The 27,600-nt window shown below is 33.6% G+C and overlaps 1 protein-coding gene across 2 annotated transcripts in view; it reads right to left on the reverse strand.

The window, feature by feature from the left end:
• The window catches only part of med14 (mediator complex subunit 14), a 106,161-nt gene that overhangs the window by 47,111 nt on the left and 31,450 nt on the right, over positions 1-27,600 (reverse strand). For both annotated transcript variants that reach the window (XM_039745104.1, XM_039745105.1), the window contains exons 6-19: positions 21,156-21,284; positions 20,330-20,437; positions 16,138-16,270; positions 14,967-15,117; positions 14,103-14,214; positions 13,849-13,974; positions 13,597-13,675; positions 12,977-13,136; positions 10,473-10,667; positions 8,387-8,521; positions 7,237-7,313; positions 5,008-5,168; positions 1,660-1,806; positions 1,473-1,564 (exon numbers count right to left, since the gene is read on the reverse strand). In XM_039745104.1, the coding sequence (XP_039601038.1) occupies positions 1,473-1,564; positions 1,660-1,806; positions 5,008-5,168; positions 7,237-7,313; positions 8,387-8,521; positions 10,473-10,667; positions 12,977-13,136; positions 13,597-13,675; positions 13,849-13,974; positions 14,103-14,214; positions 14,967-15,117; positions 16,138-16,270; positions 20,330-20,437; positions 21,156-21,284 (1,805 nt within the window). The remainder of the gene's footprint in view (positions 1-1,472; positions 1,565-1,659; positions 1,807-5,007; positions 5,169-7,236; positions 7,314-8,386; positions 8,522-10,472; positions 10,668-12,976; positions 13,137-13,596; positions 13,676-13,848; positions 13,975-14,102; positions 14,215-14,966; positions 15,118-16,137; positions 16,271-20,329; positions 20,438-21,155; positions 21,285-27,600) is intronic.

Raw genomic sequence — 27,600 nt, forward strand, 5'->3', positions numbered from 1 at the left:
CGCCCCGTATCCCCACACAGACAGTAAACACAAAGCAAGAGTGGCCACAGAACCATCAACAGACATTTTTATGTTAGTTTATGTGTGAATCCATTGAGTTTTTTGGAAAAATATTCAGCCTTGGGAGAAAAAGGAAAAAAAAATCAGCCCTAAAAGAGTTAAAATTATTACCTACTGAAGGAACATAACAACCACCTACCTACTACTATCAAGTTCATTGTATCAAATCAAAATTATTGACTATAGTGCGATATAATATACGTGCGGACTGAGCAGCTACCAAAAGATGAGCGCCGGCGTCTGAAATGAAAGGGGAGAACTGTAACACAGCTTCACTCAATAGTCAAGCAGCACTGCAGACAGAACCAAGCGCACTTTACACACATAATGAAATCAAGCACCCATATTCCTACTGTGCAGGTTTTTTGAAAATACCTAATTAAAATTATGTCTCATGCATAATGCGTGCCCCGATTTTTTAAGAATTAAAACGAGTGAAAAATGTGTGCATTATACGCAAGATTTTAAGGTATTTCTTGCTTAATGTTGCCAGAAATGTGACTTTACAATTTTCTCACTAAAAATTTTTGAAGACAGAAGATGAATCTTTCTAGTGAGCTTATTACTACTTCAGATAATCATGAGTATAACAGTGTGTAACACTGTCACTTGAGAGATTGTTCTAAGTAAAAATCTTGCAACTTGACATTCTCAGTGTATAGTCTACATACTCTCCTCATGAGTACATGAGTGTTCCTCCAGAAATCAGATTCTCCCCACACATCACTGAAGACATGCAGGTCAACTTAACTGATAATTTTAAACTAGCCCTGTGTGGCTGTAGTGATATGTCTGAGATGGACCAGGTGACTGACTGATGACTTGTCCAGGACTGTTTCCTGCTTTACATCAAGTCCTGGCACGATGACCACCAGTTCAGCGGAAAGAAAAAAAAAAAAAGGTAATGCAGATTTAAGGGTGCTGTTAGGTTGCGAATGAAATGTACCTCTCTCCTGTTCTGTACTGTTCGTTTATATAACACATAAAAAGACCATTAGAAAATCCCTTAATTCACGTTTTGAGCCACAGAGGCTGAAGTGCATCGCAAAAGTACTAGCACAAGACAGGGACCCAATCTCAATGGGTTACCAGACCATGTAATACATACCTTTAATCACTCACACTGAACCTGTGTGGAGAGAAACCATTTCACTTAATATCCATGTTAAGATGTGGAGTGCCCATAGAAAATTATGCACAGACATGTCTGAAGTATGCAAACTCAAAACAGAGAATGACTAGACATGGACAGTCTCTTGAAGGCAGCAACAATAACCAATCAACCACCACGATGGCCATAACAGAAAAAGTAATAACATTGTAAGTTATTAACAACTGTAGAGATAAGCATTTAACTTAATTCATATGTAACTTAAAAATAAAAAAAATTACAAAGCATTAAGTACACTTACTGAGCTTCCCTTTGTGCTTCCATAACACAGTACCAACTTACGAAAATTGTATAGTCGGATTTCAGAAAAAAGATTTAGGTATGGGGGTATATCTAAGATGAACAAAAATACTTAGAATTAGAAATCATTATTCTGTTCCTTGAGAAAGTTAACTTTTTATTTCATGCATTTTAATTATCCTTCTTACCTGGCAGTGATCGTGCAAATTCTAAGACACACTCATAAAGCTGAGCAATACTATTCCAGTCATTAAGAAACATCTCAACAACCTTGCGACCTCCAACAGGCTCTGACAGTGGGTTCTCATAAGTGAGATAAACATGTCGAGTAGACACTAAAGAAAAGACAAAAAAAATGTTTGTTAAAACTTTTATTCTGATGTGATCATCTTCAGCAAAATTAATTATAACAGGAACACACTAACACTGACAACACAAAAATGGAAAAAGTGTAAAAGATTAAATGAATATTATTTAATGGATTATGGATATATATTGGTATATTATCTGTCCTTAGTGTCTTTTTTGTGCAAAACTGTGGTGGCCACAGGGAGTACTAGGGAAACACATATCAAGTGTATATATCCTCTTTTAGCTAATGAGGGTCACAATGGTTATTAACACACTAAGTTGACTAGACCAGACCAACCTATCCTAACTTTAACAGCAACCTGCACCTCCTCCTTAGAATTTCCAGGCACACATAGAATGATAAAATCCCTCTAGCATGTTTTGACACTGGCCCTGTCTATCCTCTTATAAGGTCATTCATCTCACAGGGCAATTTGTCATGGCTCTTCTTGACCTAGAGAATGACATTGAGTGTCATTAAGAATGACATCACCAATCCTGCAAATTAACCTAATTTCTGCAACTTGTACAAATGACTCTATTCTTTCCTCTATTCATATATGACCTGATTCTAGGTCAGGGTGTAATATACAGCAGAGGCGCACCCTTGCTGCCATTTACTGCAAGTCAGCCCTCATGCTAAGATTTTGGATCAGGGTATGAACTTCATGCGGATGTCATCCTTGTATGGGGGCTTGATGCAAGAGTAGAGTGCTACGTGTTGCATCTACGTGAAACTTGATTAAGATACAGCATTGGCTCTTTAAACATTGTTTTCAGTTGCCATTAAAGGTATAAGCTGTTATTCTCTTTATAAGCATTTTTTTCCTATATTTTTTTCAGCTCCCCACAGCAAATCACATTGTGAAGAAAGATTGCATGTAGCTCAGGTGCACATTGCAAGTGAAGTGTCAGCAAGGACAGAAGCACATGCAGCATAGCAGAAGTCATACAGTAAAGTAAAAATTAATTAACTAGTTTTGCATTTGTTAATAGTAAATATACAATTTAATTTTCCTATAAGTAAGAAATCAAATGTTAAAGTCGGGTACATAGCAAATGGGCTAGCAAGTGATGACACTAAGAATGATGATAAAAAGGACAAATGAGCACATTGAAAGGAGAGGGAGCTTTTAAATAGGTATTGATTATTGATAGCTACATTAGATTAGAAAGAAAAAACAAAAGAAAGTAGTGAAGACAGTTTCTTAGGGAAACAAACACAAGCAAGTAAGTTACGTAAGTAAACCAACACATTAAAAATTGCATGCCTTAATGCTAGGAGTATAAAGAATAGAACAAATGAGTTGAAGTTGTATGTAGCTAAACAAAATTACATTACAATAACAGAAACCTGGCTAAATAATAGAAATGAGCAACAGTACAACATAGATCGTCAAAAATTATTTAGGAAAGAGAGGAAAACTGAAGAGTCGAGGGAGTTTCCATTTATGTAAAACAGAATATGAATATTTGTGTTTTTCAATTAGATGATAAACCAAATCTTCATGGTAATGTTTGAATTTAACTAAAATGCACTGGGCACAGAGCCTGGATATTAGGAATGTACCCTAAAGTCCCTTATGCAAATGACATTAATAGTATTAAAAACAAATACAATTTATATGGGGATATTATAGTCATGAGGTGTTGTAATTAACCAACTGTTAGTTGGTTTACTCTTACAAATATCAGCACAACTTTTTGGATATAGTCAGTGATTTATTTATTATTTTTAGCATTTTATTGATTTTGTTAAAATCAAATAATATTCCATACAAGCAAGTCAAGTTTAACAAAAATAGGTTAGAAACAAATCAACCCCCATCCATGAGAAAGAGAGCTAGGCCACCAGAGTAAAACTTTGAACTAGTAAAAATAAGTAAATAGATAAATTAACAAATAAATAGAATAAAAAAAGAGGAGAGAGAATCTGCTTCCTCAATTTAAATGCTTATTTTAAAATGTTATTGATTCGATCCTGCTAAGTTTTGAAAAAGTTTAGTACAGATCCTCTAAGTGAGAATTAGAATTTTTCCAATTTCAAATAGTATATACATCAGTTACCCACTGACTTAAAATATTTGAGTCCCAGTTGAGCAAGAGAAGTCTACGTGCCAATAGTGTAGTAAAGGCAATTACAGTTTGTTTGTCCTTCTCCAATTTAAGTCCATCTGGAAGTACACCAAACATAGCTGTTAATAGATTAGGAGGGACTGGAAAACCAAGGCAAATCTTTTAAAATTCTGTGAGTGCTGTCTGCACTAAAAAAAAGTGATATTTTTTAACACAGTATATTAAAGCACCAATAAGAGGGGAAGCCTGTATAGAATTAGTATTTTGTAATCATCAATGTAGAATTCAAGGTGCAATTGTGATCCAACAATTAGGATCTAGAGACCATAATATAATACAGTATTCAGTATATGTGTTTTAGCAGAGCACATATTTAGGAAAATAAAATTTGGTTTAACTTTAGTAGGGCAAAAATGTGCTCAGTTATTAAAAATTCAGACATTTGCAAAAGTTACAATAAAATTCAGGTAAATAATCACAATGAAATCAAGGATGAAAGCAATATTGTAATTGTTTCTGCAAAGGGTTATGTGAATGTGGCATACATTAGTGAGTAACACGGTTGATGTGGAGAGTCTGAAAAAATTGAAAAGCTGCTACTGTATGTATAAAATATTTTATTTGAACTCCTAAAGAACAATCTCGATGTCCGATTGCACCTGTGTCAGTGTTTTTACCCACATTGTTTGTAAGTCTCTATGTGCAAAGAAAGAGTGTAAATATAAAACTTTAACATGTCAAAGTCAAGACAGAATCACTATAGGGAGCATATGCACTTCCTTTCCCATCCATGCCACCACCAAAATCAAGCCACTCTCTACGAAATTTGTAACATTAATACATTTGCTACAGTGTGTAATGAATTGGGATGCAGGGTCGCCTTAACCAAAAAATTAAAACTGGAGTTAAACCTGAGTGTATAAATAACCAAAGGATCACACTGTGAAAAATGTTATTTTAAGGATGAACATCTTTTAATGTTTAGTTCCAATTTCATATTGAAACAAACTTGCTTTATGTTTTCTTCCTTTTAATTAGTAAGAAATACATATTTATACTGGATTGTTATTAATGGGTATAAATCAAAACAGAACTGTATCCTGACCAACCTTGTTCCTTTGAGGAGGTACTAGAGAGAGGGCAGTTAGCGAAAATTAACTCTGCCACCCAGGTGCGATTATTCCTTCCCTGGAGACGGAAAGTGCAGTCAAGCAAAGATCGCTCTAATACCTTCTGTGTTTCTTCACTGATGCCTTTACTGGTGGGAATTCTGTGGGCAGGAAAAAATCATAGGTTTCTATTAGTAAAAAACAAGAATTTTATCAAATGACATGTATAAGCTGTCATATTATTGTACAGCAATAATAGCTATTATATATTACAACCCCCACCTATTCTGTACAGTTCTAAAGATAGTGTGGAAAATATTTTCTTCATGTAACTCAGTGTAATTAAATGAATGAGATATGAAAAATAACTATGCAAAACAATTCTAAGCAAAGTAAGAGTTCACAGTTGTCATCAAGAGATAAACTTGTTCCACAACTAATTTATCATTGACTCATATTATATTAAGAGATGAAAATGAACATACACTAGTTAACATTTTTCTAATTTTGGCTTTTTTCTTTTAATACAGGCTTCCCTGAATTACTAAAATCTGTTTTACAGAGAGCTGCATATGCAAAGAAAGTCTTTGAATGCGTTTTTCATATCACAAACCACTATGAAGCTGAATTTTCACAGTTATGAGGACAGAATCTTGGACAATTTCCCAACATGTCCCACTAGCAGTTAATTCTGATTTAGCACTGATTTGAGCTACAACTTATTCATTTGTCCTGTCTTCAACATAAAGTCATTTTCATGATGCTTTAGTTTCCTGTTTAGGATGTTCACGGATTATTTCAGAATTATATATTTAATATTACTTTAGCAAAATAATGAGCTTAGCAAATTTGTCAGCAAGCGACTGGATAACTGACATTAAGTGACATGAGTAACATGAACATTTTTCTTCTTTTTCCTTGGACGTTTTTCACATTATTTGCCACTGCACAGCATTTATTACTACTGGCTTCTAATAGATCATCAATTTTTTTCTCTTCATTCTGTATGAAAACATGAGATAAAAAATTTTCTCAACCATCATCACAAAATACACTGGATAAGTAACCTATAAAGTAAAAATTTTTGGGTGGCATATTACTTTAAACTCTTCCACTATATCTACTGTCACCATGGTCTTTAACCCAGTTAACTGTCAAAGAACAGTCAGAATCAAGTTGTATGTCTGTTAAGCCGATGTCACATTATGTGAGAGGCTGGCACTATACAAACAGTTAACATCGTCAGCGAGTTCAGCAGTAATCTCTGTTCTTTACTTATTTTTTTTTTTATTCTGTTATGGTATGTAAAATAGGAGACACAGACAGATGAGCGTCTTTTATTTGTGAGGTTAAAAACATGCATGTTCCTTATTCCTCATTGCTATATTTAATGCATTGTACGTTTGACTGAACACTCATGAATTCTCAACTCTCACACAAAGAGTCCAACCCTTCGACCAAAAAAAAAAACAAACTGACACCTGTTTGGTTTTATCCTAGCCAGTTGCAGTTGGTCGCTGGCATTGGATAAGTCACATTACATGACTGTGACTTCAAAGGACTACACCGCCAACTGCCACCGTCTAACTAAGATCATATAAATTGACGTTACAACGTTCATGTTATGAAGTGCTTTAAAAATGTTTAAGAGTAGGGTGTGCATCATAATTCTGTAATTTTAATGTGGCCAGTGTTTCATATTCAGCCCTGTTTGACACACATTCAGCACTCAGTATGGTTTCCATAGTGAAATGGATGACTTTATGTAATGAGACCCTTCCAGATATAAGATAAAACCATGGCCTACAAAGCTTTCCTTTTCTATACTGTACAAGCACCAAATAATACCATCAAAATGTGAGTGACTTAATTTTTTTCTTAGCATTGCTTCTGCTGTGTTTTTATTTAGTTCATTGTGCTGAACAACTTCATATCATAACTATCTTTGAAATCACCATAACAGAAAGCCAAACTTAAACAAAAACAATATGCTGCATTTTATACCTCGGCAAACAGTGTGGTTTTATGGTTAAAAAAAGGAAACCAATGTTTACATTAATCAAGCACTTTACAGAATAATTAACTAAAGTATACATACTGTATAAGAAAACTCTTTAAAAATACTTTAATTAATGCTATCAATTGTTTTTCTCATCGTTCCTTATTTTTTGCTCCCAATAGAGGATGTACTATAGTCAATTTGAAGAAGAGGACTTTTTTGTAACTCACTTCAGAACTCGAATGGCATGGCTACAACTGTCTCCTTCAACTTGAACCCCTTGATGTGGGATTTCCATGTTTGAAAGCTGGATTAAACAAACAAAAAAACACTGTAACAATATACAGAATATTTATGCCCATTGAATTTTAGTGAAAACTAGCTAACTTTAAGGCCCTAGGCTATCACATAATCTCTGTGTTTAATTAAATCACTCAAACAATTCATTGTAAATCTTTTGAGTGTTTTCTATAGTAAGCCCTGTTGCCAGGGCTTCAAGAAATCATTTGCAAACTCTTGAATTATTAAGTCACCTTGAATAAAGATGAATGGTAAATAAAGAATTATTAATAAAAATTAATACACATAAGTATTTAACAAATATTTTCACTAACCCAATATGAAAATATTCTGTAGCTTATCATTCTAGCAATTAGGGCTGGGTGTTATATTTCGGTATACCTAATTTTTAAACCAGTACTGTATCAGTATTTTGGTAATTTTGGTACAAAAAGTAAACAGTAATTTTGAAAGACCTTGTGCTCAGCTCTTCGGTCTTACAATTTCTGACACACTTTAGGCTCCACAGGAAACAAACTTTCCCATGCTGCTTTCAACACACTAGAGAGCAGTGTTTCTTAAACTAGGGGCCTAGTTTGTGGATATGATTGTGATGGGTCACCACATGATTGTGTAATAAAATTAAAAGTTCAGCTAAGTGTGAATTATCTAAATAGTGATATACTTGCTGCTATTTACCATACATTTAACTATGTAGAAGACCCAAGTGTCATCCTATAAAACATTTCTTAGATGTGAAGAAATTAACTGAAAAGCTGGATCATCTTTTTCAGGAAACAAAACATTAACTTTTTATTCTGTATGACATTTGTGTATGTACATTTTCTGGGTTTCTTGAGGAAAGTTCATTTCAGAAATGCCTTTTCTTTTTTTCTTTCTCAAAAAGTATAATTTAGACTTTTAAAATTCACTTCAAATTAGCAAACCTAGTATATTAGTCCATAAATAGTGGAAGCTGTTGAAAATGCTTTGGGCCTTTTTAAGGAGAAACATATTATCTAACACTTTTGAACACCACTGGAACAATGTATTCAAATGTTACACATTTTAAGAAAGTAAAACTTCAGTCCAGAGTCTTACCTCACAACGCAGCCCTACAAATGGCATATTGCTGTCACACATTGCTACAAGATGAGCCAATACTTTGTTATAAGCACACATTTCACCAGCTCGTTTTGGTTTTTTGGGCTCCACAGCACCCTGGTCACCAGACAGCTGTAATTAATTTGAGAGTGAAAGCAAAAGTAAAATTTATATCACTTTAGTCATTTCGTTTTTTTACGTTAATGTTATTATACAGAACAATGGCCTTCTTAAAATAGACATAGCTAAACACAATTAAATATAACTAAATTTTAACAGTGGGTTTGGATATACAACAAAGAAACAAATAAAGGTATAACTATCCTCAAAACCATTAAATAAATATACCGCAAGATACATCATGACATGGCTTGGATCACTTCCAATGGCACTACATGGAATGCATTATTCAACTTCTTGTATACAAATAATAATCTTTAGTAAACCCAAGATACAGAACACAAAGTTCCAAACTTTGTGAAACATCAGGCATAACATGGTTTTGTTTTATTTTTTTCTGACATTTATACTATGTTTTTTCCTCAACGTTCTGGATTTTGAACTACCCAGATTCTAACTGTGAAGTTATTTTTTGTAAGTAAAAATGTAAAGTAGTTATTTCTGTGTCTCCGGTAACCATTTTGGGGATTTGATGCCAAGATGCAGTGACCCTTTGCTATTTCTGGTTAGCATTTCTAAGTACAAGAGCTTTAGCTTCATCTTTGAACTTTAAGTTAGGATTTTGTTTTGGCATTGATAATACTGCATTTTGACTCTTTGCCTTTTATATTAAGTGTTTCATCTCATGTTTTTTCCCCAATTCAAAACCCTGCCATCTCCATCAATGGAAGTATAATACCAGTGTATGGGGGAGGCTTTAACCTTTTCAACCAAGATATTTCAGGACTTTGGCCTGAAAGACTTGTCAAGCTGAACAGGAGTAAAGTGTATTCTGGAAAAGCTGAAAGGTAAAGCAGGACCTTAGCATGTTCTGTATAGTCTGTGTGCACCTTATTACTTCCATGGCAAAATTACATTGACTTAGTGATAATGTCTTAGTAACATTCCTGTGGTAAAAGAATCTGTCTATCCTGTTAGTGCACAGTAATCCAGGTGTGTATGATTAATTTCAGAGAGAGACTAGACTTTTTCCAAAAAAAAAAAATATCTTTCAGTTCAGTTTGTGCTTGGTTGGAAAATAGAGTGCTTGGTTTAGTTGCTTTCTATCACTTTGAGAGGAGCTACTGCAATTTAAATAGAACTTCCTGTCTGCTTAGCAGCTGGACACTTGCAAAGGAGATTTCGCTCTCTCGCTCTCTCTCTCTCTCACAAGAAATTCTTCAATTTTTCACTTCAAAATATATATAATCTATAACTAAAGACAGTCCCAGTCAGCAAGCAGGGTGCTGCTAAAGGACCCTAGGATTTAATATGTGGGGTACAATACGGACTGTGAAACAGGAAGAGGTTATGAGTAACATGTATGTAGATAGTGTTTAAAATTTCTTCTTATCCCCTATTTAGGAAAGAATCTAATCGGTTAGTTAGCACCTTTCATGTTAGGTGTATGTCATGGGTGATCTGATAACATAAATACATACACAAAAACATAACATAAAACAACCAGCATCTGTGGTTAAATATACTTTTTACCAAAACACAGTTCATACATAATTTGAATACTATTTCAGCCATCAATGGGATGCAAAAACGTAAACAGTTTATTCATGCATTAACCAAACTATCAGACTGTGACAAATTGCATTGAAAAGACATTTGTGGGAACTGTCAGTTCTTACATAACTTTTCTGATGGTTACACATGGATCTACAATATTACCCTCATACATAATGTATAAAAGCCAGTCTGATTCACAACAAAAGATATCAAAGAAATAATAATGCTATCTGAATATTAAGCATAATCAAATAATATTTAAATATCAATGTAGTGTATATGTTAAGATTTAGCTGTCAGATCCTTAATGATTTTTATGAAGCATGGCCTTACTGGTACAAGCATGAGCCTTTAATATTTCACATATAGTACTAACTACTTAGATTCGAAAGATTAAGAAGCATACCTTCCTCTTCTCTCCTGCCTTGGCTCCATGTCCTGTCTTACAGTTAAGAAGGAGGTCCATTGCTTTTGGCTTGAACTGCTGCAGTAAAAGTGCATTAGGTGGACCATCATCCCCATCAAGTTGACTCACTGAGAAGAAGTAATATTTGTACTCCAATTCAGTGGGACATCCAGGGACATCAAACATTTCCACCACCTTGGAGACAAAATATCAAAATGCTAAGACATTAGTATAAGAAATGAATAACACTGGTCGTTCTGGTTATTAAAAACCTTGCATTATAAATATACATTTCTGAGTAGTACACACCGAGTATTGAAAAGAAAAGAAACAGATTATTAAAAGTTCACTTAAAGAATTCTGATGATTCTCTTATGACTCCTAAATTTCTACTTAAATTATCAGAACTGTATATTACAGGGTATGTCAAGTCTGAGATCTGCATCAACATCCCATAAGACATTGTATAGTTTCTACAAAGGTTGCGCTCACCACTTGCTAACTACATCTTTTATGCGCCTACTTCAAACAACCCATGCGTTGGACCGAATTTCTCTACCAAACACATCACATAACCATGTGCCCATCTTTTCCAGGTTTCCTATCCCTTTGCCCCTAACCACTACTTTGCTTTTTCCTGCAGTTGATTTAAGGCCTGCCACTTCCAAACTAGCTTTCCATTTCAGTATCTTCTCCTTAAAATCTTGTTTGATTTTCATTATCAATAAAGATCATACATGTACAAGAAATTGCATGTTAGCCCTTCAACCACTTCTCTATTTACCATCTCCATCAGTGTCAATAAAGCAAACAGACCTCTGGTGAAACACCAATTTTATCTCAACTCTTTAACTATCCCCATCTGCTGTTCTTACCACATTCACACCTCCTGATCAATCAACATCACTGGAACAACACTGACAAACTGGAATGAACTAACTTTATTTCCAAAGTTCAATAATCCTATCTTCACTTAGGTCTGTCAGCTAGTCAGGCTCCAGAACATTCTGCTGTCTACAATATTTAGAAAGCCATTCTAGTTAACTCCACACTACTTTCACAAAGCAAAGATCATAATTCAATTCACTGATCTATTTCATTTATTCAACAAGTTCTCCATGTACCTTTCTAGGTATCTTTAATTCTATTACTATCAATTAGACACTGCCTTTTTTTTTCAAGCATTTGACATCTACTACGTGCTATCCTTATTTTGCTGTCTACAGTACATAGTGATAACAAGCATATTCTTCTTTCCTTCCCCATTCAAAAGCTCACTCCTGCCTACCATAATTTTATGATGTCTTTCCAACACTTTGTTTTGCTTCTTTATGGATCACCTTGGTGCCTTGCACCTTTACTTTCTGTCATTGTTTATGGCATCTCCTCAGTTACCTTTTCTATATAAGGACTCCACTAACACAATCTTCTTATGTCTTAGCATCCCCATTATCTAACCAGAGAATTCTACTTAGTCATTTACTGGAATAAAAACTTGAAAAACACTTTGGCACAGAATGTTTTAACACCAATAAGGACACATTACAGTCAACTGTTATGGACAAACGATACAAACATAAACCTCTATAAAGTTGATGGCAAGGTGCAAACTTGCATTAAGGAACAGACTGTAATTTATTCAAAGCATACGACTTCACTCACAAAACATTTTAGTGGTATCAAATTGGCTTGGGTGGGCAAGGTCACAAAATACAACAAAGGACTAGAAGAGCAGTTAAGACTTCAAACGTTCCTACATATAAAAAAATGCCCAGAAACATATTTCAGAGACATTAAGGAAATTTACCAAAATGAGAAGTAAAAGCTGGATAATTTCAATTTATGGCTTAATATAGTCTTTGCACACAGATTATACAATATGTAATGAAATAGCAAGTATTATAGTACTTTATTTGATGTTTCTTTACACCTATACTTACGCTACCACAAAATGGATGAATACACAGAAAAAAATGTGAAATAACATGCACAGAAATATCAAAATGTAACAATGACATTTTATTCTTTTTCATCATTTTAGTCTTTTCACCTCAAATCACAGTTTAGTGTATACGTGGAAAAACAGGATGTAGCTTGATACTTAAAGTTGTATTATAAAAGCGTTTAAAGAATAGTTACAATGAAAACCTCCAAGACTAAATATACCCTTTTAGGCATTTTTAACTATGCACAAGAGAGAAGCATGTAGTACTTGATCTTGTCTTTCAAAATGAAATGTATTAGGCTATCTTTTTACACTTAAATCTAAAAATTATCTTTAAATCAGAATCACTTTCATTCACCAGTATTTAATGTACAGGAATTTACTTGGCAGCATTCAAGCAGCTGATTACGTAACACAAAATCACATACAAATAACATAAGTTAAATAACATACACTATAAAAATTTGCACTACTATTACTGTTCAACTGAAAACACAAGACAGTTCTATAAACAAACTATAAGGCTGCAAAGGAGTGACCATCAAGAATTTAAACTTACAATGTAATACTGAGGGAGACGAGTTAGTTTGATAAAGAGCTTCTGTTTAGAAAGATTTCCCACTGGATGAGATGACATGTTCGCAAGATACAAGGAGTTGCTACAAACTGTTGGAAGGTGTTTTACTGATTGTCTGCAACGTTGTTCACCAAGCCAAAACCTGAAAGCATTAGGAGGGTATGAATTCAGAGCATTCATTTTTGCAGTTAATGTTGCTACAATGACACTTATAACAGGAAGTAGGTTGATAAGGAGTAACTATGTAGAAATGAGATAGGCTTTCGATACACTATAGCTATTGCATGTCAAAACAATGTAACCTTTGTTCAATAAATCCATGAAAGTAAGCCTAGAAAATATTCCCTCCCAAATAAAGTATGGGAGTATTATGGCCTTGTGGATTGTGAACTGATATATATAAAAAATAGATTTAATGTCTCGAGAATGCTGCAAGAAGTATTTGATTCAGAACAGATTCTTGTAGGACTAAATAAATGTGAACATATACATGAGTTATTTAATGAAATATTACAAAGTATGTCAGCAGCAAAGCAGTGATTCTTATTTTTATCAATATGCAACGCAATGCTTGTATCTGAAATGCAAATTAATAGACTCACTTGAGTTGCTGGAGCCAGGAAATTATTCTTTTCATATCATCATTAATGGCCTTCTCAATATCATCTAAGGTGGACTGTTCTGGAAGAATACAAGGTTGATAAAGAAAGTTTGCATTAGAAAATTAGACAACGCTAAACCACTCTGTCATATTGGATTTTTGGGGTTATAGAGAAAGACTATAGCTAGTTGACTGGAAAATAAACTGCACTATATTTCATAATTCGGCAAAGAAAACGTATAGCAGTACTTACCAATGCCATAAAACATTGGCTGGAACATTCCACAATGAAGATCAACAAATATGTGAAGGCACTCTGAACGCCCACAGGGCTCAAGAACAGGAACAACCAGTGTAGGAAGTGCAGTTTCAATAAAAGCTGTAATGCAAGTATTGAAATTGCAGAAGATATGAAAATTGTTTTGTTTGTGTTAAAAAAATTCAGAAAAATAAATAAATCACTGACAATATTAAAAACAACATTCAAATAAATGAAGATTAACTTACAGTTATCATTAGGATTATGGTTTTTGAGAATGGCTTTTAGTTCCTGCAGTTTTTGATGGGAACGAGCATGCACACTGTCGATAAGCAACTTTTCTACAGATAAATGGTCAATCTGAAATATAAGAACATCTGACATGAATAAACATGACATTTTTAAGCAAACAAAATTTTAGTGACTCACTTACACAACTAAATCTTTTTTATATTATGACCATTTAGAGATGCTATAATCATGCTAACCTCAAGGTCCAAAAGGGAGAAAAGAGGAATGAGTATGAACAACAAGATAAAAATTTAAAAAGTAAAGAATCAAGAAAAGCAAGACTTTTTTTATTAATTACACATGACGATTCACTCATATGCAGCTATGTAACAAAGACTTTCAGAAACTGAAATCATCAATCAATTTGTGTTGACATATTGTTATCACTCTAATGAGGGGCATCATGAGGATACTTACCACAGCAAAAGTCTTTTCCAAATCCACTCAAACTTTGACTTGTATGATCCCCTTTCATTCAAAATCAGCAGATGTCATGCTGTTTTTTCTTTTTTATTATACACTTGACAGTGTTAAAGGGTGTTAAGAAAGCCCTTTTAATAATTTTACATTGCCTTTTCAAGTTATTCTGTTATTCTTTACACAGTTTGTTAAATAAGATATTAGATATTCAACAAAATAAATGACAGGAGAACATACATAGGATTGATATGTGATGTCAGTTATATATTTTTGCGTTTTTTGTTACCAAATTTATTTGTTTTCCATTAACAAAAATTAACAGTCAAAAGTTTCAAATAACAAATGTGATAGCAATGTAGTACAAAAGAAAAAAGCACCCCCACCAAAATGTCCCATTTCACCTTCATGGCACGTTCCATTAGCCTGAAGTCAGAAGAGGGCAGTGGAGGCTCATGGGAAACCTGCAAGGGCTTGGAGGCATCACTCTCATCAATTTTGATGTTGACTTTGTGGACAGAGGCAATCCCAGTTCTTCTCCCTAGAACTTGCTGGCTAAAATTAACAAAAGGAAAAATGGAGCTCAGTTTTGTCTTGTTTCAAAATTAATTAGGAATGGATTATCAAATCAGATGTAAAATTACAATTGTGTAAAAGTTACTGATTTAAGTTGGCTGACATATTTTCAAGTTAATTAAAACATAGAATATTGACTTTCATGCATCTAGGTAGTTTAGGGTATTTATGATTATATATAGCACTAACAACAAATGAAATAAAGCAAAATTAATATTAATCAGTCTCAATTAATTGTTATTTAGCAGGTCTACAGATTCACCAGACTTTCCTTTACAAACAATACAAATAAACATTCATATTTCAGAAAAACCTGTTAGAAATAACTTCATCTGAAACAATTAAGCCAGCATAACACCACAATTGTTTTACAGAGGTATGTGCCTTGATCATTTTAGCAAATGTTGCTCAAGGAACTTGTTCAGAATGAGAAAATAAGTTACTTGTAAGATTTATCCTAACAGCTTCCAGTCAAATTCCTAAAAATCCTTAATCTATCTGAGAAATGACCCAATTTAACAAGGGTTTATTTGTTTATGAGGAATCAATGAGTACTCACTGTCAATGTCTAACATTTGATATAATGATGGCTTACAGTTTATTTATTTATATATATATATATATATATATATATATATATATATATATATATATATATATATATATATATATATATAAAAACACCTCTCATATACAAATCATTATCATTAACAACAGAGGGTAAAATTGCAGTGGCTCAGAATAGTTATGATTTGGCTGCATGTTTCATTATGTAAAAAATAAAGAATAGTTCTATGGCTGATAAAATTATCAATTTGAATTAAATATCTGCTTCTGACTTTTTTCTACATTCAAAAGGTGTACTATTTTGTGGTGGTAATTTGTAGTTTTGAATAATACTGTCCATCTCTCAATCACTTCATGTTCGCAATGACTGATAAGTACTGCAAAGCAGGTAGCAAAACTAAATTGGTGCTTTACTATCAATCATAAACTTACTTCCAAACTGAGAGAGTGAGGCACTTTCCAGGTATGTACCGCTCAACCTGAACCAGGTCTCCCCATCGCTCACGAATTAGCATTTGAGTCTGAGAGTGTAGCACTTCCAACTGAAGGGACATGCAAAATGAATCTGGTGGCACTTTAGTTAAGAAGTCATGTCACAAGCAAAAATGGCATGATGGAAAATAAACATTTAAAACAGTAAGAAACAAATGAAATAACAGACCAAATTTTACCCATAAAAACACTCCTTAATCTATATGCAGATGGCTGCATGAAAATCAGTTAATGTATCCTTCTATATAAAAGCGGTCGGGATTGTCCTTCCGTCCCGTGAGTGCTACGCAGACACGGAGTCTCACACGCCCCGTCCATTTTGCAATGCACGATGAGATTTGTAGTTTCGTTTTTCCAGGTAAAAGATGATTTTCTACTCCAGACTGTGCGATATCTTGTTCTTCTTTCTTACTATATAAAAGCGGTCGGGATTGTCCTTCCGTCCCGTGAGTGGAAAGTGTTGCGGTATTCTGCTTATCACAGACTTACTACTTGCAGCTTGCGGTACGAAGCGACATGATGTGAGCAGAGTTCTGGTGCTCCCATCATTCCCTTGCTTTTATGCGCGATGCGCTGGAAAAATAGACAAAATTATGTCTCTAGAAATAATTAATGTTGATGGAGTACAAATGCCTCACCGCGTAGTAATTATCAGGGGGGTTCAAAAGGGCGACCTCAATATAGAAAAAAAGTTTAAATTTCATCACAAAAATAACAGAAACTACGAGTATTAAAGTAATACCGCTCAAATGCAATATAACCAAATTAATGAGTTTGTATAAAATTTCAAATTGATCTACATATTGAATTGCCTTAAGAAATGGTCAACTTAAAAGTCGGTCGCGCCTAGTATTATAAAACAGTTGGTTAAAAAGACAGTTGGTTACATAATATGGGCATTACCACGAAATAAAAACAGTTTTCCCATTATTAAAAATAATACTTTAAAATGGTAGTTTTCTTTTTAACTACTGTATATTCTAATATCTGTCATATGTTCTTTTAAACAATTAAGTCATTATGCTGCTGCCATTTCAATATCTGAAAGACTGGAAGACAGTTAATACTTTTACAAACAGTACATGCGTGACAAGGAACAGCTCTTTGTACATATGAATATGTTATTTCAAATAAAAAGCAATATGCTGAAAATGATCTAGTAAGAGATAATCTGTTCCACATTGAATGCAATTTGCAATATAAACAATGGGAAACCTCTCTTTCATCAATCGTGCTACTGCACAGCCAGTTAATTCCATATACTATTTTTCTGAGATGTCATGAAGGTGGACAGAAAATTTGTTACAGTAAAATCTTTTCGAGTCTCAAAAACTGTGAAACCACTGCGGCACACATTAGGGGTCTTATATTTGTGGGTCATGTCAACCTTGCAGACTACAGTTGCTAATCTTGTCACTTGACCATATCAATTTAAACAACTGACAATTACTGGGCATGTCTAATTTACTGCCAACCTTCCTGAAAAGTTGTGCTTACCTCTCCATTTTTGTGACCACTAACAGCATGCTGCCTGATGCAGCTGGCACTACACAAAGGGCTGACAGCTATGGTAAATTCAGCTCTAATCTTGGCCCTTATTTTAAATCGGTATATAAAATACAAGATGTAAGACAGACAAGCTTCTCTTCGGTTTATGATGTCCAAAACAGGCATGTTCCTTATTCCTCATCTTTGCATTATATGCATTGTATATCCAGATGATCATTCATTTGTAAGCTCTCTTGCACACAAGCCATTTATGACTAAAGGCAAATCAGAGCAAGTTGTAGACTAGTTGGAATGAGTCACTGGGCATGTCACATTATGTGACTGGATTCATGGAAGCATATCACTAACTGCCTCCAACTTGCTATGGTTAGTAAATGAACACTACGACTGTTAATTGTTGGAAAAGTCATGTAATGAAAGTTTGTTGATCTATTTTAAGAGTGCATATTTCCCTGTTGAGCTTTTGTCATTGGGAAAAGAGCAGCACTGTGTTTTTTGTTCTTACTTGCTTCTCTCTCAAATGCAGTTTTACCTCGGAAACACAATCCCTAGTGTATAATTTCCAAGCATTGTTCCTTTCAGATTTTTTAAGTCATTGGTAAAGTCAAATATGAAACAGAATTGAAGATCCTGCAAGGATTTTGGTGACTAGTGTAGACCAGTTTGACTGTGTTTGAAAAAGTATTTAAATTCATGAGTGAGAATTAGTAACTCTTCTATTAGCTTTTTAACAGTGTCTTGTCCATCACTTGATGTACTCTGCATATGGGTTTAATTAATTAATTAATGAAATTAATTAATTTAGCCTGACCAATAAACATTAAAATGCTGTGGCTGTGTTTCTCATGACGGCACCCTAACAAAGTCTTGTGTCATGTGCACATTATCACACAAGGGCCACAAATAAAAGCTGCATGCTACTCTTTTCTTGGTGGCATTTGTACATTTATTGATAGCAACACAAATATTCAATCAGTGAGTTAACTGTATTCATCAACTGTTAAGAGCAGTTATAAGTTGGCTCAATGACTTCCTCAACTACAATATTACTTGAAAATAATAAGTGTGTACCCCATGGCACACATTTCTTAAGGATTTCTACATCTAAAAATGGTTTAAATAAGCAAGCAATTTAATACAGAGATGCATTTCAAATTGCTAGATAGATTCTACCATCGTATATCATAATACAGAATACATTTAATTAAAACCTTCAGCATACAAACCTTTTACGCACAATTTATATTATCATGTTGTTATCAATAACTCAAAACATCAAAAGAGACAGATAAGCCCACATTTATTTCTTTACTTTTCAAAGAATGTCATTTATTTACTCCCTTGGTATATACTTCTTTTATAGCCAGTGACTAGATTGTTATTTATGTTATCATTTACTAGAATCAACCTATATTCATGAAACTAAACATATAAAACTGCTATGTAATTGCTGTTATGCTTTTAAAAGTTACATCTTGCCTGAAGAAGGGGGCCTGAGTTGCCTCGAAAGCTTGCATATTGTAATCTTTTTAATTGTCCAATAAATAAGTCATTTTGCTTGACTTCTCACTACATTCATAACGGCTAACACAGTACAACACCCTAGTACTAAAAGCTTACTATAAATATGAGAGACAAAACAATAAAATCAAGTTGATTATCATCTTTAATATTACTAGCATATGTTAAAAAAAAAAAAAAGGATAATATATCTGTATCTTAGCAAAATCCAATTTTACCGATTCTTTATGCCTACAATAAATTATATACTAATGTTACATTTAATAATTGGTATGAACAACAGCACAAATCTTAAAACTGTTTTTGCTACAACAATCTAATTAATGAAAAAGGAGTTTGGCCTAAGTCCTGCTTCCTACAAATCAACCCCTAAGCTTGTTGAAAGTGATGTATAGATTTCTCTCTCTCCAAAGCTCCATTCCACAAGATTCTTGATATCAGATATACTAGGTTCACCATTAACAATAGTTATTTATCCACTGATGGTACTTTAACCAACAAACTTCCAGTAGGTACTGGACCCAAGCCATTCAATCATAAGTAAACATAACAACAAGTCTATCTATAATAAAACATCAAGATTTGTGATATAGTGTCCTGTTCTGTTGAACAAATATAAGTTAGAACCATCAGTATTGCTTTCAATCACAATGGTACCATTGGTATAATAAGATAGTTATAAACATCAATTCTCTAACTAACATGCTGCAGCACATTGTTTATGCTAGGGTATAGTAACCACTGTGAACATAAATTATTGAATCGGTCAAATGCACAAGAAAAATATTCATCAGCATCACATTTTTTTCTTTTATTTCCAAATGAAGAGAAAGAACAGCAAAGAATTTTAACCATATTAAATTATACATTTTTTTTTATTGTTCAAGTATTATGTTTTTAAAGAAACTGAAACCACATTAACAGCAACAGTAATTTTTCATACTTTAAAAGGTATCTATGGAAGGTTTTTAAGATATCAAACCTAAAAGAAAAAAAAGGAGTGGGACACTAGAGATGCATTTATTGAAATTAAAATTTAATACTATAAAAGAGAATTGATAGGACTCAAACACTTGTTTCATTAAGAAAGTACAAAGGATACGCAGGCAGTTGTACATGTCCTGTAGTGGTTTTTCATCAGCAAACAAGCGTGATTGTACTAACTCATGGATAAAGTTAACTTGCAAGCTATGAACAAGAGCTCGACCATCTGAAAGATGAAATGAAACAGTCAAGTCACTGTCAAGTTCTTCAAAAGACTTTGAAATGAAATAAATACAAAAATCAGTTTAACACATACATGAGTCAACTTATTTTGTAAATGGAACAACACAAATGTAGTTCCTTTTGTAGCTACATCAAGACCTCACACAAAATAAAGGCAGGCAAAATGGAACTATAGTAACTAGATAATAAATACTAAAAATTTCTGTCACAGTAAAGGTAAGTACTTTAAAATTAAAATTATAGCTATAACGTTTTGCATTTGTAATTCAGAGCTCGGCTGAAGCAATTCACTTTTTATTTGTAGGTACTGCCTTAGAATAAATGTTTTCCATTACACAATAGCATAAATATGGGGCAGTGGGCCACAAGGTGTTTTTATGTCATGCTAATTGGGCATAGGTTAGAAATGTCAATATGTAACAGTGTAAATTCCTAATGTCATTTTGTATGAGGGTATAATTATCACTGCTACAAAAAAAAAAATAGAAGGGCAACTTGAAAATTGACTAAAAAAAAAAAAAAAAAAAGTACAGGGATGAAACAGCAGAACTATAGAAACATGTCTCAGATTGAAGTTATAACTGTGGAGAAAGAACAAAACCTTGATCCAAACCATAAAATTTCATATCCGATAGTCACTGGATCTACATGCTAACCTAAATATTTACGGACATCCCAAAAGAGCACAAAAGTAATTTTACCTCCAGTTTCCTTGTCTTCCACTAGGATTTCTAACTTCAGTAATCGCCAGGGAATTTCAGGGTCATCGCCCATTACCGTAAGAGTAGCTTCAAACTCTCCTTCAACACGAAATTTCACACGACCATTTGCTTTATTAAGAAAAAGAAAGGTAATATTCCTATAACTGTAAACAAAATACAAATGCAACAAATATATACATTTCATGCAATATTATATAATCTTCATATTAACTGAAAAGCATTTTATATTTTAGTTTAGTATTCAAAAACATGGAAATTAACTTTTTTACAAAACATACAGTAAATGACAAACTTTCAGGTTCACATGAAAGGTAGGTTCGTTAAAACATGAAGCCAAAAAATTGAATTAAAGAAACATAAAAACATTATTTGATGTTAACTGTAATAGTAATGTACAGAGCATAACACTAGCATTCAAAGGTTGTGAAATAGAGACATTTTAATGTTTGATAGAAATGTACATATTTTTTTTTTAGTTTCTCGTATACATAGTATAGAGAAAGTATAGGAATCATGAAAAAAATAAGATTCATCAAAATCTTGAGGTCTAAACATTTTAGACCTTCCCGAGTCAGAAAATACTATTTTTGAAATTATGTCTGTCTGTGTGTAAACATGTTAACTCGAAAACGCTTTGACCTAGAGTAGGTCAATGAGATTTTGTACACCTGCTTTATATATAATAAAAAAAAAACAAAAAAAAAAAAAAACAACTCCTATCATCTTTTGGGCCACTTCCAGCAACCAGAAGTGGTACTTCAACTGAATACTTTCACAAATTTTCAAGTAAAACTATGGTTATAATTAGAGATAGATGATTTCAGTTTTGCGTAGATATTTCTAATGATAAAAAACAAACATGGAATTTTAGAAAAATTACTCAACCAGAAATAGTATTTTATTTAAACAACCATCTGAATTTTTTGTATCATGGAAATATAAATGTATACAAGATATTGAAAACTGTATTTAATTAACATAATGCATATTCTTTCAATAACTATTATTAATTTTATTTTAATTTATACTTTATATATCAGTTTAACAATAACATGTAATCCATCATGTTCTTGGTAATACATTTAATTTTATGATTTTTTTTTTATTTCCACCATCATTATCGTAATTAAATGTAGCTTAATGCAGTTTTACCTATAGCAATTCATTCCAACAAATCTTATATAACACTAACACTTTTTCTACTGTATGTTTTAGGTGACTATAACTCTATTTGTTTTGCAAGTTATCTAGGTAATGCATATGTAATCATGAAAAAATTCCACCACTGTTTGACCTCCGTAAGTGTGAAAATATCAATTTAATATAAACTTTGATTATAAACAAAGATAAATGATTGCTATCAATATTAACAATTAGTTATGATGAGAAACAAAGACATATGATATTTGAGAAATATTGTGCAACTGGAAGTGGTTCTTATGACCTTTTCCTCGATCTCAGTATATGAGAAAGTCAAGGAGAGCACGCTCACAATTTTTTTTTTATCAAGGTACCATTAATCTGATTTCAGAATTCAGCCACATTATTATCGTTTCTGACAGTAATCACAAATGCTCTTTGGTCCTTTATGAGGAAATTTCAGAAATACTCTATAGGGTGGTCCAGATCTAATTATGCAATTTTCATTACGCTATAACTTACTAAGTTTATTACATAGAAAATCACCCGAAAAATCAAGGACCATCGAGAAGTGTGCGAACTGACGACATGAAGAATCGTCTTTGCGCCAAACTGGAATTGGCCCCGCATAAATCAAAGTCATCCAGACGAGCTGGATCTGCATAATTAGATCTGGACCACTCTGTATATGAGATATAAAATAAGTGGTAAGAGTGTAACCCTTCTCCCATAAATACTTCCAGAGATAACTACTACTAGAAATGGGTATCATTAGGATTTTATTGATACCAATACTGCTTATTGATACTGAAACTTATTGATACTCTTATCAATAGTTCATAATGTGGGGAGATAATGTATCTCTTGAAGGAAGGTGGTAACTGGGGTCAAGGGCTGTCATCATCTCTCTATAGTTGAAGAAAATTAAAACTAATTTTGTTTCTTTTTGTATTGCTTATGTAGCACCTCACAGCTTTTACTGAGGGAGTAGACCACAGTTGGCGCATGCCCTCCCAATAGTATAATAAGAATGCTTTAGATTTACTATTGATCTCAGCACTATATTTTAACAATCTAATGAACTAATTAAGAATCTACCCATGCTCTATGACAAAAATGATAAATCAATATTTTAAACAGTTAACTCAATAATTGACATAACTTTACCATGTTACAAAACCATATCTGATAAAACTTTAGCTACATGCTAAATCGTTATCCTCTGTTTTCCTTTATGGCTCAGCCAGTTATTATCAAAAACGCACACATTGAGTTTAAGAACTCAATTGTTTACCTGCATGAAATATTATTTACATTTATACATCTCATATCCCATACAAAATCATAAATTCAGTAGATTTAAGTCCAGGAAAACAATTGTAGTGTTTACCAAACAGTTCTTTCTCTGAAAGCGTAAAGAAACAAAATAAGTAAAATGCCCTTATTATACCTGAGCCAGCAAAAAAACTGATAGAAAAAAAGTAATGTAAATGGTGCCACACATAAACGTTACAAGCCTGGTACTTTCTTGCGATTGCAGCATTACTTGCCCACTGTCTCCTCCTCTCTAATAGAGCATAAGGAAAATGCTTGTTCCCAGCAGAAGCAAGCCAACAGTTGTGTCCATCTCAGCAAGTGTTAGGTTGGCAGCAACAACATCCGACAGAAACAACGAACTCCAATGCCTGGTGACATCTCCTTTGTTCAGCCATTTGCTTGATGGCACCCCAGAGCTTTTCAAAGGTTATCAACATGGTCCATCCAACCACTAGCACATTCACTTATTCTATCCCAACAGTTAACTCCATGCTTGAATTAGTTCTTTGTTAAATAAACTCGTAGTTGAAGTTTATCATTGAAATGAACAAATTTCTCATTGTAACAGCTCAAATATAGTTATCTTGTCAACAACTTTATACCAATGCCTACACCAGTGGTTCTCAAACTGTGGGGCGGGCCCCCTTAGGGGGGCACAAAGTAACAAAAAGGGGGGGTGCGAAGATGTGAAAAAAAGAAAACAACAATCAAAAATATGAAAAATACATCTATTGAAACCAAAACAGATTAACTTAAACTACATTCTGATACTAGAAAAATAAATATAGAGTTAGATAAATGTTGATAACAGTTAAGTAGGTATAATAAAATATGTATCTATGATATATCATTAATTAAAAAAGAACAAATTGGTATTAGTGGGCTCCTTTAAAAAAAAAAACCGTAGGGGGGTTGTGATTAAAACTGTTATGAAAACTTGGGTCGCAAATACTTAAAAGTTGAGAAACGCTGGCCTACACCATTACTCCTCGCTTTACTTTTTTCTCCTTTGTTTCTTTTCTTCGTGTCTGAACTGCATCTTCATAGGCTACCATCCAAACCAATAAAATAAGTTAACATAAAGGCCAGTGTTTACTTTTAAATACTAAACATGCATACAATTAACAGTTTTTATCCAGTTTTAATTATATCATGATCATTGTATTACCATTTTGTAACTCAAATTTTAAAGTGCTACACTTATTGTGGTTTTAAATTAACTTATCACTGGTTGTAAGGACGGCTTATTTCAAGCATAAGATAACTACCGAGCAGTTATATCATTCTCTGCAAACCAAAGCCAATTCGACTTCACTGTTGTGAAGGGCTGTAAATATTTCACAATAAACTTTGTAACAGCCCTGTGACATTCTGGTGGTTTCTCCTAAGTCATTTTTACTCCTCGAACTATGGAGAACAGGATGGATCTGATTGTCTAAATGCTGGCTATTCACTATCAAAGCAGCTTGACTGATGCGGTCTAAATACAAAGTAAAACCAATGCTCACTTTTTACGCCCTGAGTGAATAGCTACAGATTTTATAACAATAACTAGGGGGCTTCGCTCACCCACCCTTGGGTTTGGTTTACCGGATATACAATTTAAAGAGATTATTATTTTCATGGGAATCATTACATAGGCATTTTTTTTTCAATTTTACTTAAAAATTTTTGTAAAAACAATACTTGTCCTTTATTTCCGGCCCCGGGCATGATTAAATCTCTTTCTCGCAGGATGTATAACGCAGCTCGTGTTGTGAAGGGGGTGATGGTGTTTGGAACACACGCTAAGGAGAAGCAGTTGGATCATCTGCTGGCTTGTTGCTGCTGCTACCGGCAAGCTGTGTCTTCTGCTTGTTGCGTTTCGGGTTGATCATTTAAAAGCCTATACAGCAGCTATCCTTTTGCCACTTCGCATTTCCAATAGTACACTTACATTTGTACTATTGGTAATTTGACCTTTTTAACCAGCAGGTATTTTTGGTTGGACCTACTTTCAACCTATAAACTGTACTGAGTTTTTAGTAATTTCCATATGTGAAATTTTCTGCTTCTATCCCTTGCATTAACTCTAAGCATGAGTTCTCATAGGATTAGATGGCTGGATATATCAACTATGTAACAAGTTATGCTCTAGACAGGTCCTTAATAACTTAAATATCTGTAACTGTGGTGTCAAACTGCCAAAAGTAGGAAAATTTGAAGAGAAAGAAGAACAACTATGGTTTACTTTTCAGTTACATATGGATAATAGCATGTCAGGATATTTTTAGATCCATAAGCAAGACAATATTCTTTTTTTTTTTATTTTTTATTTTTATTAATTTTATTACAATCCATACAAGGCAATCAAGTTTTTACAAAAAGAAAAATTTAGTTAAGAATAGATCGATCCTCACCCCGCAAGACAATATCTTTAATCTATGAATTACACTGCACTTTTATGGGGCCTGACTTTTTTATTGATAATACATTACTACCTTTGCTTGACTGCTGTAAATATAACACTGTTATCTCTTATCAAGTCCTCTTGATTCTAATGCACTTATCAATATGCCATCTTTTTATAACTAGCCTGTGGTGACTTAAATGATTATTGCTAGTGGATGAGGAATTTATAAGATTCATTGTCTCATACATTATTTGTTAACAAAGGTAAATACGTCTCTAGATATATCTACAAGAACACATATGTTTCACGTAAAAATAAACTACAGACTAGAAAGGTTTCAGAATTGATCCTCAATGTACCTTTGATCAATTAGGAATATGCAAGATACACTTTAATAATAAATGTAACATTAATTGTGTTTTAAATCCACTCTTAGATAGGTCTCCTGTCACTAAGGGGATGACATCTAACACTGCAAAGACAATTACACAGTTTTTAACCACAACTTATCAGACCCCTGGAGGTTTCTAAACCCAAACTCAATAACATATTCCTTCTACTCACCAGTGCATGATTGCTACTCAAGAATTGATTATTTCTTTATAGATAATAATTTCTTGCCTATGATTAAATCTTGCAAGTATGACGCTACTGTTATTTCCGATTTTAAATTTATTACTGGGCAGCAAACATACAAGCTATAGAAACCTGGACATGGACACAAATAGATGAACATACACAGGCTTGGTCCGTAACAGAAATAAAATCCTGCAGTACTTCTTTATATTCCCTGCTTTGTGCCCCTAAAAATGCAAGTTATCGCCAATATACTAACAACCCAATTGTGCTTCACTCACTCAGAATATGGAACTAATGTAGGAAGCATTTTAAGATAGAGAATCTTTAATCTGTGGCACCTCTGCATGAGAAACACCTTTTTCAACCCTTGCAAACATAAGCAGTTTTTAATACCTGGAAAAAAATTGGGATTAAATTGCTTAGAGACCTTCATATAGACAACATCTTTGCATCCTATAAACAATTACATTCCAAACTTAACTTTCTAGCAACATATTTCTTTCACGATCTTCAAATTAGAAACTTTGTTAAACAGAACCTGCCCGATTTTCCTCATCTCGCACCTTCCTCTATGCTGGAAAAAATACTGCTCGGTTTTGAGGATTCAGACAGCATCTCTGCAATACATAAAATTATTTTACAGTCCCTCCCTTTCAAAGATCCAAGAGAACAATGGGAAAAGGAACTCTCACTCAACATATCAGAAAAGGAGTGGAAGGTAGTAATGCAGAGAATTCACTCGAGCTCCTTATGGAGATGAGCTTGAAACCCGTGGGGGCGGAGTTTCGTGTGACATCATCACGCCTTCCACGTAATCACGCAGTACGTAGAAAACCAGAAAGAGGCCCAAAAAGCGCTGAAGAAAACATGCATTATATAATTGCGAAGGCAGCGAAACAATAAGAAGCGAGCGAGTGACATATACAACCATATTCATGAGTTCTGCTACTTCGGAAACAAAGCACGATGTAAACCTAAACTTTAAATTAAGTTCAT

This window comes from Polypterus senegalus, chromosome 2, assembly GCF_016835505.1.
Source record: "Polypterus senegalus isolate Bchr_013 chromosome 2, ASM1683550v1, whole genome shotgun sequence".
NCBI lineage: Eukaryota > Metazoa > Chordata > Cladistia > Polypteriformes > Polypteridae > Polypterus > Polypterus senegalus.